The 13485-nt window shown below is 40.3% G+C and overlaps 1 protein-coding gene across 4 annotated transcripts in view; it reads left to right on the top strand.

The window, feature by feature from the left end:
- TAB2 (TGF-beta activated kinase 1 (MAP3K7) binding protein 2) overlaps positions 1-8493 on the top strand; it is a 76665-nt gene extending 68172 nt beyond the window's left edge. For 3 of the 4 annotated variants that reach the window (XM_048489013.1, XM_048489032.1, XM_048489004.1), the window contains 4 exons: positions 3154-3314; positions 4187-4280; positions 5958-6038; positions 6485-8493. In XM_048489013.1, the coding sequence (XP_048344970.1) occupies positions 3154-3314; positions 4187-4280; positions 5958-6038; positions 6485-6633 (485 nt within the window). In that variant the 3' untranslated portion in view covers positions 6634-8493. The remainder of the gene's footprint in view (positions 1-3153; positions 3315-4186; positions 4281-5957; positions 6039-6484) is intronic. The other variant, XM_048489023.1, reaches the window with a different exon arrangement.
- Positions 8494-13485: the final 4992 nt, after the last annotated feature.

Here is a 13485-nt window from a genome sequence, read left to right as displayed (position 1 = left end):
AGGCCATTTTGTATCTTCTGGACTCATCACTAGCTGTCTTCTCGAATGGGAAACAGGTATGTTCCAGTCTGTGACACAAGACGTATTGTTAGTCTGCCAACTCAGAGCCATTGTTCTTCTTCCAAATAGAGTCTATAACCTGCCAAATTGTGCAGAAGGAATTCATAGTGGGGCATTTAGCATTCAGGCTCCAGGGCCTTTCTTCTGTTAATATGCTGAATTCTGGAAGCAGTCAGAAGTTTTGCTGCTTCCAAGGACTTCCACCATTTAGAACAGCTACTATGGTGAGCCTTCACTTTCCCTTTAAAGTTGGAAAGTTGCACTAAGCTTGCCAACTGTCAAGGAGTGAGACCCTTGCTGCTGCAATGAGCCATTATCTGTCTCTTTGTGTTTCTTCTTTTTTCCCTCCGTCAGGTCACATCTAATTTATGGCGATCCCATAAGATTTTCAAGCCAAGACATTTTCTGAGGTGGTTTGCCATTGCCTGCCTCCATGTCACGCTCCTAATATTCCTTGGAGACCTCTCATCCAGTACTTGCCAGGGTTGAGTCTGAAAGTGTGTGACTGGCCCAACACCCAGCAAGCTTCGATGGCATAAGTGGGGATTCAAACCTGGGTTTCCCAGACCTTAACCACGTCCCCATGCTGGCTCTTATTTTTCTTTGACTAATTAGCTACAGGTTCATATAAGGGGTTTGCAGTAGCCTACTGTACGGCATGCAACTCAGCTGATCAAAGAATTGCACAAACTACTTTTGAAATTCCTGTTTGTTAAAAGAAGATCATAGAAAGTACTATGCCTGGCAATGCATCTGGCACCGTAACCATCTCTGCTGTTATTTGATTTTTTAAAAAAACTCAGGTTACTTGCCCCCAACATTGAGGAGAAAAGTGTGCTGAACCTGTGGGATGGTATGCAATGGAGCCTCAAAATCAAATGTGGATCGTGGCTGGAAATTTAGTGGCCACTAGGTGGGGCTTCAGCACCAGCACAGTTCCTTATTTCATGCTGTTGCGGCCCTGATGCCTACTCAGGCCCAGTCTCTGTACTTTGCTATATTCTTTGTGAAAAAGTTTGAAATATTAGATATTGGTAATACAAATAAATAATAGAACACCAAGTTGCTCAATTCCAAATGTAGAATTTGGAGTTCCTTATTTGTGTGAGGGAACTTTTTTGTGCTTTCCAGAAGGACCCCCTCACCGCTTAATAGCTCCCTACGTGTTCAACATTTCACCCACAATGCTTAGAGACAAGACCTGAGATGTCTCCTTCCCCTATTTTTTGTTTTAAACTGCTCTAATGAGCCAGCATGATCTAGTGGTTAAGAGTAGGTGCACTCTAATCTGGAGAACTGGGTTTGATTCCCCAATCTGCCACTTGAGCTGTGAAAGCTTATCTGGTGAACCAGATTAGCTTGTGCACTCTAACACATGCTAGCTGGATGACCTTGGGCTAGTCACAGTTCTTTGGAGCTCTCTCAGCCCCACCTACCTCACAGGGTGTTTGTTGTGAGGAGGGAAGGGATAGGAGATTGTTAGCCCCCTTGAGTCTCTTTATAGGAGAGAAAGGGTGGATATAAATCCAAACTACTACTCCCACTACTCCTGGTCCTAATATGTGTATTATGTTTCTGGATTTAGAGTAAATGTTATGTTATCTTGCTCTTTTTAAAACACATTCTGATGCCTTTTTTAAAAAATTCACTAGAGGGAGTTAATCTGTGTATTATTCCTCTACCTGGTAAAAACAAAGACTGAAATAAGGAAGAAATTGGGAAGTCAAGGCATTAAGCATCCAGATGTCAGATATTGTCAAGCTAGGAAAATAAATATTAGTCCTCTTTGGCCTTCCTAATTGCTTTTGTCACCCATTATAAAATGTCACCCATTATAAAAATGGAATTTTTGTGTAGACAGTAGTCCTTTCAAACGTACTGTGCTATTGAATTCAGCACTTTGAACGTACACAAAAGAAGTGAAAGGTTGCTTTTAAAAATAGAATGAAAAATGGAGGATAGTACCAAAATATTAGAAGAGAAACACCAAATAAAAGATGAGGTATACGTATAATTAGTTGAAAGTTTGAACTCAGCTTAAAGGCTGGGAAGATTCCATCTGTAAATAATGGATTAAAACCTACTTTTGACTCAGCTAAGTGCAGAGCCTGCCTCTGGTGGAGGATGCTTCCTCAAGCAAAGGGCTCCACACTTGTTAGCTGGGTGGAATGCTGTGATGCAGCCCAGTGTCTTTCAGTGTAACTTCTGTCCAGCAGCAGCCCCTTTTAAACAGATGCTTCTCTTAAATTCTCATTGCTAAATATGCAGAAATGATTGGCCTCAGGGTTGTATGTATACCATTATAGAGTTGTGGTTTTTGTGGGAGTGGAATGGTTTAAGGAGGTTGATTTAAGCCAAAGTTTTTTTTAAAATAAAACAGGGATTTTTTTAAACATAAAAGATAGTTTAAAATGGGTTCAAGGAATTCTTTCATAACTTGGTAACCATATTACCACGAATAAGACCAAAATAATAAAAGGAAAGTTTTCTATCTAGATTAAGCTAAAAGCTTGCAAGTCTGCACCTTCCACTGAGTGTACTGGCCATTGCACACATCCTGATAATTAAATGGGAAAGATATACAGTGTTGAAAATTATTTCTATGTTGGAATTTCAAAGGCCGTCTTGTTAGACAAGCCAATGCAGATGTTTTGGGGGCAGGAATAGCTGTAAATAGAAGGTGAAAAAGACTGAGAAGGTGCGGGAAATAGGAGCTTTAGGGAAGCAAATCTCACGCAAAAGCTCAGCATAAGATGATCTGTGTGCTGCCTGCACAGAATAAGAAAGTTGGGGAAAAACCAGGACATGGGCAATAAATATAATTAAGACAGTCAGTGTGCTGAATTTCTCCTGGCATATTTGAATCTTGGGATACGATGGGGTTTTGTTCAGCTTTTATCAAACTCTTGGTTTCACAAGTTATACTATGGATACGATTGTCATAAGTTATCTTTAGTGTGTTCCCAAGTAACCATGTAGGACATGTAATCTTGATATTGGACAAATTGACATGTCTTCTAATGGAATTGTTTGCCCCAGGGTCGCACTGTACTATATCAGATGTTGTTAAAGTGGTATCTTAATGTTCTTCAGCTTTACTAGTACACCAGAAGGCTAGGATGGAACGACTTCAACGAGAACTTGAGATCCAAAAGAAAAAACTGGATAAACTAAAATCAGAAGTAAATGAAATGGAGAATAATCTAACACGAAGGCGCCTGAAAAGATCAAATTCTGCTTCCCAAATTCCTTCAGTAAGTCCTAAAAACTGGAGGGTGTAAAAATGCATCATACGTCTAGGGACAAAATATTTTGGTCTTATTCAGATGTTAGAATCAAATCCTTATAATTTGAAGGGAAGTATAATGCTTCCCACAAACTTAATGGATGCTTGCCATGCATAAATGTATATTTGTTCTTGAAAAAACAAATGGTTATCCATGTAGACTCAGTTTTGAAGTTATCAAAGACAACTGTCATCCCTGGCATTGCTATAAGCCGTGGGGGGTGGGGGTCAGCTAAGAGTCTCTATTTGAGAAGGAAGTTGGGAACTAGTTTATGGGTTGGCTCCAGTGCTTCACGAATGAAGTGAGTTCATTACAGTAATTCTCACTGACTTCCATTTCCTCTAGGAGCTTTTTCGTGGTCTGAAAAGCTACTATGGTCGGTCAAGGGGGAACAATGTGGGATGCAGCATTTGGGGAGTTGCAATAAGAAGAGAGCATTTTGGAAGGAAGTACCCATTCTTTCCTTTACTCTTGTTGGACAAGCTTCACAGACTCACAGTCCACAAGGGGGAGTAAGCAGTGGTGGGATTCAGCAGGTTTGCACCACTTTGGCAGAACCAGTTAAAATGGTGCTTGTATACAGTCAGTTGTTAAATTATTTGAATCCCACCACTGGGAGTAAGGGCAATTTCTTGCAAGTATCTCTACTTACTGCAGCTTTCTCTACATGCACGGTGTCCTGAAGTATCCCTGAACTTCTGTTTGGAGTTCTTAAGTGGACAAACTGCTTAGCCATGACCTTAATAGTAATTATCGTAAATGTCATCATACCATTTTTATCCTAAAAATAATGTTTTATCCAACACATGAAATTGTAATTTCATTATTCTGTTTTTCAGCTTGAAGAAATGCAGCAGTTAAGAAGTTGTAACAGACAGCTTCAAATAGACATAGATTGCCTAACCAAAGAGATTGATCTTTTTCAAGCAAGAGGTACTATCTGTGTACATAATTTGCCCTGCATAAATTTGCCTGTTCATCAAATCAGCTTGGAGCGCTGGAGGTCTTCAGTGTACATAAAGACTTAATGAACACATTGTGTGATGGTTAATTATTTCACTTCGTTATGAAAGTTCTTAATGAAATGAAAACAAAATGCCAAAACCTTTCTCTCTGCTCTGAAGAGTTTTAAATGTCACTGTTGGCAGAATGTTCTGTGTTCATGAATGATCAAGTCTATATTTCTGCAAGTGAGGAAGAAATTAATTTCAATCAAGGATATAAAATACTGGGAACTAGAATTTTTAATACTTCTATCAATTACAGTTCAGTTAGGAACAGCTCACAAGATAGTGATGTATAACTGAGGCTGGCTTACTTTGCAGGGACTTCCAGTAAGCTTTTTGTGGAACAACAGACTATAATGAGACATAGTTTAAAACCTCATTCTAGCCTCTGAGACCCCCCCCCCTAGATTGATCTAGACTGCATCCCTGTGGCCTATGTGAGTTAATGCATTGTCCCCAAAAAGTGATTGTCATCCATTTATGTGGAGAAAAATAGACCCCTGCACATCAACAGTTTTGTAGTAAGAACCCAAACTGCCCTCCACTCTGACCATGTTTGACTTGGCTGCCGCCAACCCAAACCTATTCTCCTTTTCCTTAAAGCAGCTTCCAAGTTGAAGGCAAGATGCTGCATGTTTCTGACATTATAACTTCCCACCGACCTGCCAAAAAAAAAGAGCTTAGAAATAGATTTCCATTTGACAGGAGAGGCAGTGCCAAATTTTCCATTTCCCCCCACCCAAATGCAGCTTTTGCAGTGTAGAAGAAAGCAAGATCCTCAAAATGTAGAAGTTCAGTTGGGGAACAAGATAGGACTTGACTTTAAAAAGCAAGCCTTGCATGTGAAAGGATGCTTGTTTTGCATTTTGAGTGGTAGGAATCAATTTTATGACAGTCAAAAATCAGTGTGGCGCACTTTGAATCTTTTAGTCAAAATGCAGTAATAACACTGCACAGGTTAAAAAATTCTGAAAATGGTTCTGATCTCCTACTGTATTACACTTATTTTGTAAAATAAATGTGTGATTGAACAGCACATGCTTCCTACTTGAATTATGTAGGTCTTTAGTTTGAGGCACCTGCTGTGCCTGTATTCTGCATCTCTCAAAGTGCTTCCAAGCTTTCCCTGTTTTTGTTAAAGACTCCGCACTACAATCCACACTACTCTACTACAGGAACACAAATACCTTTGGGTTGGTTCAGTTTATATCTACAGGGGGAGGGTGGAATGGGATATAAAAATGAATTTACGTGACATCCCCACTGAAAATTTAGTGTAAGGGCTAAGGTTGCTGCAACCTGACATGCTTCTCTTTCTGTTTAGCCATTTTTCTCCCTGTACATTCAAATGCAAAATATTACATTTTGAACTGAGTTCGTAAGTAGGTGTACAGAAACAGTAGTTTCACTGGAGAAACCTGTGATCTCTATTTTCTCTTCAACTAATGAAATTATTTTCTGTCATACAAATTACAAGAGTTGTCTTCTTGTTCACATCTGGCCAGTAACATTGTCACCTATATTTTCCTGTGCTTCACTTTGTAGTTCCCCTTCTGTATAAATGGTTTTCTTTCATTGTACTGTTTCTTTTCCCTCTTCCCAGGACCACATTTTAATCCCAGTGCCATTCATAATTTTTATGACAATATTGGATTTCTAGGTCCTGTTGCACCAAAGCCCAAAGGTACAGTATAGATATATATATGCATACTTAACACATACTGCTGTGTTTTTTTTTTCAATATCACATGCGAGCTGAGGTCAGTTAGCATGCGTGTGATGAAGTTGCTATTATATTTATTGTTCTCTTCCATTTGTGTTGTACTCTTTCCACATGATGAACCATAGTGCTTCTCATTTTTAAAGTAAGGAGGTTATTGGCTGAGGGGATGGTTCAGTCTAAAATGGAGGGCAGAGTTCATTCACTTTTCTCTACTGCATGACAGTCTTTGAACTTTAAATATAGAGCAGCGGAAGGAAGGAAGGAATGTAATCTTTCAGTTCCAGCAAATGCAATCTGTTTTTACTATTCTCTCCTAGAGAGGTGGCATAAAATATCTAAATAAATAATAATAAAGACTTCACAGAATTTCTTCTTTTTAACTAATTATTTGTTCTGTTTTACCCCAGCAGATCAAAGGTCCATTGTCAAAACACCAAAGACTATACCTGACACAGAGGAGGACGAGGGAGCTCAGTGGAATTGTACTGCTTGTACTTTTTTAAATCACCCAGCCTTAAACCGTTGTGAACAGTGTGAAATGCCCAGGCATTTCTGAGCCAGAGAGGCTCACATCTTCTGTAAATCCAGCCTTTGACTATTGTGTCATTTCCTTGGGATAAATAATCATTTATGCATAGGATTTTGTAAAATTGAGCGTGTGATAAGATGGTTTATTACTAATGTTAAATGTCATGCTACAGAGATTAATACCTCAGTGTTGTGCTGCAGGCAGCTGAAATTCATCAGCTGGAAGGTAATCTCCTGAAGACTTGGTTGCCAGCTGCCTGAATCATGTACAGTATTACCAAAACCCCAGTAAGAGAAACTCGCCATGTTCAATGCTCGAGTGACCCCCACCCCCACCACCTTTCTCCACAGATGTCACTACTGAATTTTGACAGGGGAAGGGAATTAGATTAATAGCCTTTTTGTTGTTTGTAAGCTTTCAGTGTAACACTACATTCGCCAAGGAAATGGAAATGTACACATGGAAAGTGTGTTAAACTGTTTGCTGCCACATAGGGCCTGTGGATTGTGGAAGAATTCCACAAGTCAGTGGTACTCCGTGCCTTGTCTTCCCAGAAAATGGCTCTGCTCTGTGAAGACCCATATCATGACAATCATGTCTGAAGATTAAAACTGCATGCGTTGTCTGTACAGTGCACCCAGTGAAATACCCCCAAAGCTTTTCCTACTGTACATAGCTCTAGAGCCTGCTTTAAGTGACTTTTTTCTTCGCCTTTTATTATTTCTTGTACTTCTTAATGTATAATGTAATAGTCTTTGTTAACTTTCTTTTTCCCTTTAAATGATTACATGTGATCATGACCCTTTTTTAAAAGCTTTGATCGGAGATCGGAGAGAAGCAGTGCCTTCAAATAACAGCATTCTTGATAAACAGTGCCTAAATGATTTCTTCATTGCCTCCTGGTCTGTATGTTGCTCTTATAATTGCTGATGATCTGTGAAGACCTGCAGATGCAGCAAGATGAAAATGCAGGGAAAGTTGAAGAGTCTTTGCATATAGTTCACTCTGTACACTGTGTTTTACGGTGGGTGACACTATGTAAGGTTTTGTCTGGCACAAGAGAACCAAAGTCAAACTATGTTCAACACACCCAAGTTCAACAGCTGAATAAGCTTGGCTTCATCTGCTATATTTTGCAGAGTCTTCATGCAATTTTATTTGAGGAAGTACATGCAGTACACAAAGTGGCAGCAGTAATGCAAAACACTGATGCCCTGAGTATCTTGGCAGCCAGCTTCCTAACCTGACTTACTGGAGAATAGCAAAACAATATGAAATGTAGGCTGGGAAAGAGAAATCAAACAGACTTGAACACTGAAGCAATACCAAGCATCTCTTTATTTTAATAATCCTTTGTTCTTTGAAGGAAAGCATTCAGGTGCTCAGGAACACACAGAGCTGAAATAAAGAACATAGTTTTATATTTTTATATGCTCTCTTGCCTACTACAAAAATGATGTAGTGTATCTTAGAATGAGGTAGGAGGAAATGCTTAAATGTAGCAAGAGACAAAGTAGACTGTCACCCACTGTAAATATTTGCCAGTGGATACCTTAATAGTAATTTTACAAGTGACCTATGTGAATATACAAAGGCCTTTGTTTTAAAGGCTTTGCATTTTTTAAATGTGGGAAATAAACGTCAATCCCAAATGAAAAGTCAGTAGCTCCAAAGCATAATATGCATTAAATGCATTTTGTTTATTAAAAAGAGGCCTTGTTTTTCAGCTTCATCTGCAGTTCTATGTGAAGATTGACAAATAAATTTTACCTGTTGTATTAATAAAACCTAATTTGGATATCTTGAGTTGATGGTTTTGTGACTTAGCTGGGTAATCTGTCTTTGTAACAGATAAGTTATTTATAAAAATTAAAAAATATATTGTAATATTTGGGTTTGTGGTTTTTTAAACTTTGCCACACAGCTATATATAAATGCTGAAATAACAGTTGAATATAAGCTAACTGATCTTGTCTATGCTCAAACATCTCGTAAGGAATGATTTTTTGTGCTTCTGAGCATGTGAAAGCACAAACCCTTTTAGGGACAGCTGTCTCTTCCTGTACTGAAAAGCAGTATAGGCATGTGATCAAGCCTTGCTTCCCTATTTTTTCTACGTCTTTACTTAAAATTGCTGTTTAATATGGAATGAGTTTGGTTTCAACTTGCAAGTTCCACTCAAATTTAGTTTTATGAGGGGCAACTAAAAAGCCTGAACATGTTGGATCTGATGTTTGTTTGAATTTTATGAACTGGGAATCACAATTGTTTTTAAAATAGCTAACAATGCAGTTTGCTAGGACTAGAGCATAGTAGCTAGATGTGCTTACATCCCAGTCCAGGGTACTCATGGGAGTTAAATGCTAATCTTTTGCTAATAATGAAAATTACGATTGAACATCTCTTGGCTATTAAATTCTGTTAAGAATCAGTGTTGTTACACATAACTTCAAGCCTTAACAATTTTATTCAATGGATCTTGCTTTCTCACTATTAGATAAGTGCTTCCAGTGTGTGATCAGCAACACTGAAACTTCTGTAGAACTCATATCAAAACTAGGTAAAGTCCGGAAACAATATAGAATGTATACCCTGTTCAGGATAAAAATGAGAGTGCGGTCCTGCATTGCGCACAGGAAGTGACACCAGGCTGCTTCCACTGGAGAAAATAGTGCTGTGTCAAAATAACCATTAAAGTATTGTTTCTGTGCAGTTTTCACTTAAAAATATCCTTTGGCACTATTAAACTTGGAATTTTTTTAAAGAGTATTTTTATCACCATAAGCAAACACTGGCGAAAACTTGCCTGTTTTCACTCAGAGACACTCTTCTCCATATAGAAAATGACCAACAGAGCAGCATCAGGAGAAATGACAACAAAAATGGCCCACAAGGCAGAAGCGGAAGTTTCAAATCCAGCCCCACAATTCTTGTCTGAAGGTTGGAATGTTGTTCTATTGTTCCATTTTGGAGCTTGGCAAGGAGAGCCACTGCTGCTCCAGGTGGCACAGGGCGTCCCCGGCCATTCCAGAGGCCGGGAGGACAGCTGCTGTTTACAAGAAGAAAAAACAAACCCCAAGAATTCAGACACTTGCCAGAAAGTTACATTACTTTATGCAAAAGATGTCTTCTCATACACAAGGTCAGTGAAAGATATTACATTTTAATGCCTTTTCCTCTGGAAGCCCCGGCATGGTTGGCTGTTTGGAGGCTATTTGCATTTGTGTTACCACATGGAACCCCTGTCTGCAGGAGCTGTTATGTTTATGGTTGCTGGCATTCATTACTGTCCTGATCCCTACTGAGGGATGCTACAAACTTAAGCTTTGCTTAGCAGAATGTTGGCATGAGAAAGAGGATATAGAAATGATGTTCCTGTTGTAAATGCATAGTGATTAGTCAGTATTCCTAGTATCACTAACGTGGGTGTTAGTGCAAGTGAAGTGATTAATGGAAAACGACAGCATTGCTGCTAGCTTTTCTGTGGATGATTGTTTTTTCCATTGCTATTATAGCTCTCTTCTGTGCTGCTATACAGGCTATTGGGGCAGAAACAGAACTGTATCCTCACCCTGTTACTCAGTGCAGCTTGATGTCCTTAGGAAAATACTGGATAAAAATTGAATAAATTAATGTCTGTTTAAATTTCTTCATACCCAGTTTACATCTATTGGATTTCTTCCTGATAAGTAATGTATCTGCAGTGTTTCTGGTGGGTTTTCTGGGCTGTGTGGCCATGGTCTGGTGGATCTTATTCCTAACGTTTCACCTGCATCTGAACAAAGATCCACCAGACCATGGCCACACAACCCGGAAAACCCACCAGAACCAGTTGAATCCGGCCGTGAAAGCCTTTGACAATACATATCTACAGCTTGTTTATATATTATCCAGAAACTCTATGCCGACAACCCCAGGTTGGGATTGTGTTCATAAATAATATGTATGTGTTTTAGTAAGCAATGCTACATTGTCTTAATATAAATTATCAGGCAATTATGAGGTGCATTTACATGTGTGAGGAACGTAAAGCCACAAACTTGTAAACATCTGAGCAACCTTCCAAGAAGTGGAGCTGATTCCCTGTTTATTGCTACTGAGGGAATGTTTTTCTCTGAGGTTTTCCATGCATGTGCTTATATGTACATGGGACAGAAGACTCTGAAAGGCATTATTTTAAAAAAGTAAACTTATGAATAGCCAGTTAGCGGATAATTTAACTGCTTTAATTTGCCTTCAGCTTAGAACCAATGAGCTAAAGACCTGCAAACCTTAATTGATTTAAGAGTCTGGTGACAGAGAAGAATATGTCAGCTTGAAAAAAGTGAGGGAAGGTTAGTAATGGTGTGTGAAGATTCAGCAGTTGCAGATGGAAATAAAAAGAACTGGAGAAGCTGATTTCAGAAGAGGACATGTCTGATCTGGCAGGAGGACGGTCAGAGGGCTGGAAGAAGAGACCTGAGAGGGTCAGCTAAGAAAGAGGTGGGCTCTCCAAGGTGTGGTGCACAGCATAGGCTAGTAACATACATTTCAGCAGGAAATATGCAAAATGAATAAGTAGTAAACAGTTACTAATACAAATGTGTCCTTTGAGAAAGAGCTTCTATTGAGTTGAATGTGCTATTTTTCAAAAGTTTGATAATCATAATTACGAATAGGAAGGGCCATAATTTGTATCCCAATCTTCAAAACAGTTACAGTGCTTCTTGAAATATTTTAACACGGAAAGTTGGCATCTAAATAACCTACTTAAAATGACTGGGCTTGGCAGAGATGAGTGCTGTATATGAGTAACCTTCCCCAATGTGTCCTAAAGGATTTTCATATTCTCTCAGATGCTATTCCATCTCAGTGTTAAGATCTCAATCCTTGCACAAGATCCCAGTCCTTCTACCAGTTACATATCTCCTAATGTCAGAACATTAGGCAGTCAGTAAGATTCAGCTTTCTGCGCTCCATTTCTGCTGTTATTTATTTTTATAGTTATACCCTGCCCTACCCCCAAAGGGCTCAGGGCAGCTTACAATGGCATAAGCCTAAAATCATACATAAAATTCATTCGAAACTTATAGCAATCAATAAAAACAAATCATAAAACTATTTAAAACAATCCAACTGAAAACCCCACATGGCAAAACATTGTTTCTCTCACGGGAGGCTCAGGGAAGATATCATAATCGGGAAACATCCGGCTGGCTTGATGGAAAGGCCTGGCAGAACAGCTCCATTTTACAGGCCCTGTGGAATTGGGTCAGGGTCCCCATGGCCCTGATGTTACTCAGCATCATGTTCCAGCAGGCCGGGGCCAGGGCAGTAAAGGCCCTGGCCATTGTTACAGCTAGCCAGATATCCCTCGGACCTGGGACCACCAGTAGATTTCCCTCCGCCAAGTGGAGAGGTCTCTGAGGGTGATATTGGGAGATGCGGTTCTGCAAGTATGTGGATCCAAGGCTTCTTATGCCCTTATAGATTAACACCAGAACTTTGAAGATGATTCAGTACTTGATAGGCAGCTATGGTAGATATTCCAGGACCGGTATTGTATGGTCTCTGCTGGCTGCTCTTCGTAAGCAGCTTCGCGGCTGCATTTTTCACAAGTTTTAATTTCCAAATCAATGACACAGGTATACCAGTGTAGAGCCAGTTGCAGTAATCTAGCCTGGAGGTGACCGTTGCATGTATAACTGCAGCGAGGTCAGACTGGGAGAGGAAGAGGGCCAACTGCCTAGCCTGATGAAAGTGGAAAAACACAGACTGGGCTGTTCTCATGATCTAATCCTCTCATGAAAGGATAGAGTCCAAGACTTTTCACTGATGAGTCCAGATGTAGGGCCTCACCATCTAAGGCTGGCATTTGGAAGTTCCCCAACCTCAAGAGCTGAACTGTATGATTGTCCTTAGAGCCAGTGTGGTGTAGTGGTTAAGAGCAGGTGAACCAGGTTTGATTCCCCACTCCTCCACCTGAGTTGCAGAGGCTTATAGTGAACCAGATGTGTTTCCGCACTCCTACGTTCCTGCTGAGTGAACTTACACTAGTCACAGTTCTTCGGAACTCTCTTCGCCCCACCTACCCCACAAGGTGTCTGTTGTGGAGAGAGGGAGGGAAAGGAGTTTGTAAGCCACCTTGCGGGGTATAAATCCAAACTCTTCTTTTCCCCCCAACCTAGCCACAGGATCTCTGTCTTCTCTAGATTAAGTTTCAGTCTGCTTGTTTTTAACCAGCCAGCCACAGCTTCTAAATAATGCTGGAGAGCATCAGGGGGGAGTCCGGCTGACCTTCCATTGTAAGGATGAGTTGGATGTCATCAGCATACTGACAGCACTGTAAACCGTGGCTCTGGACCAACTGGGCCAGTGGTCGCATGAAGGTGTTAAATAACATTGGGGAAAGGATGGCTCCCTGCAGCACCCCACACCTGATAGGGTGTCGCTTGGATACAACTCCAGGTACCACCTGCAATCCCTGACCCTGGAGGAAAGAGGTCATCCAGCACAAGGGTGTCCCTCTAACTTTGGCAAGGCGGTGGACCAGAAGTTCATGGTCTACTACATCAAATGCTGCAGTAAGATATAATACCAGCAGCGCAGTCCCACCTTGATCCAATTGGTTCATCCCTATGGCAAGTAGCATGGTCTCCGTCGCATGACAAGCACAGAAACTGGACTGGTAGGGATCCAATACCTTTGCGTTATCCAAGAAAATCTGTAGCTGTTCTGCAACCGCTCTCTCAATTACCTTATCCAGGAATGATACATTTGAAACTGGGTGGTAATTGACCAGATCCAAAAGATATAAAGATGGTCTTTTTAAGAGCAAGTGGACTACTGCCTCTTTTAACCACCCTGGAAATACTCCTTGCTCAAGGGAGAAGTTGATAA

The sequence above is a fragment of the Sphaerodactylus townsendi genome, linkage group LG01 (assembly GCF_021028975.2).
Source record: "Sphaerodactylus townsendi isolate TG3544 linkage group LG01, MPM_Stown_v2.3, whole genome shotgun sequence".
Classification (NCBI taxonomy): Eukaryota; Metazoa; Chordata; class Lepidosauria; order Squamata; family Sphaerodactylidae; genus Sphaerodactylus; species Sphaerodactylus townsendi.
Note: the sequence above shows the minus strand (reverse complement) of the source record. Positions and strands in the feature narration are given on the sequence as shown.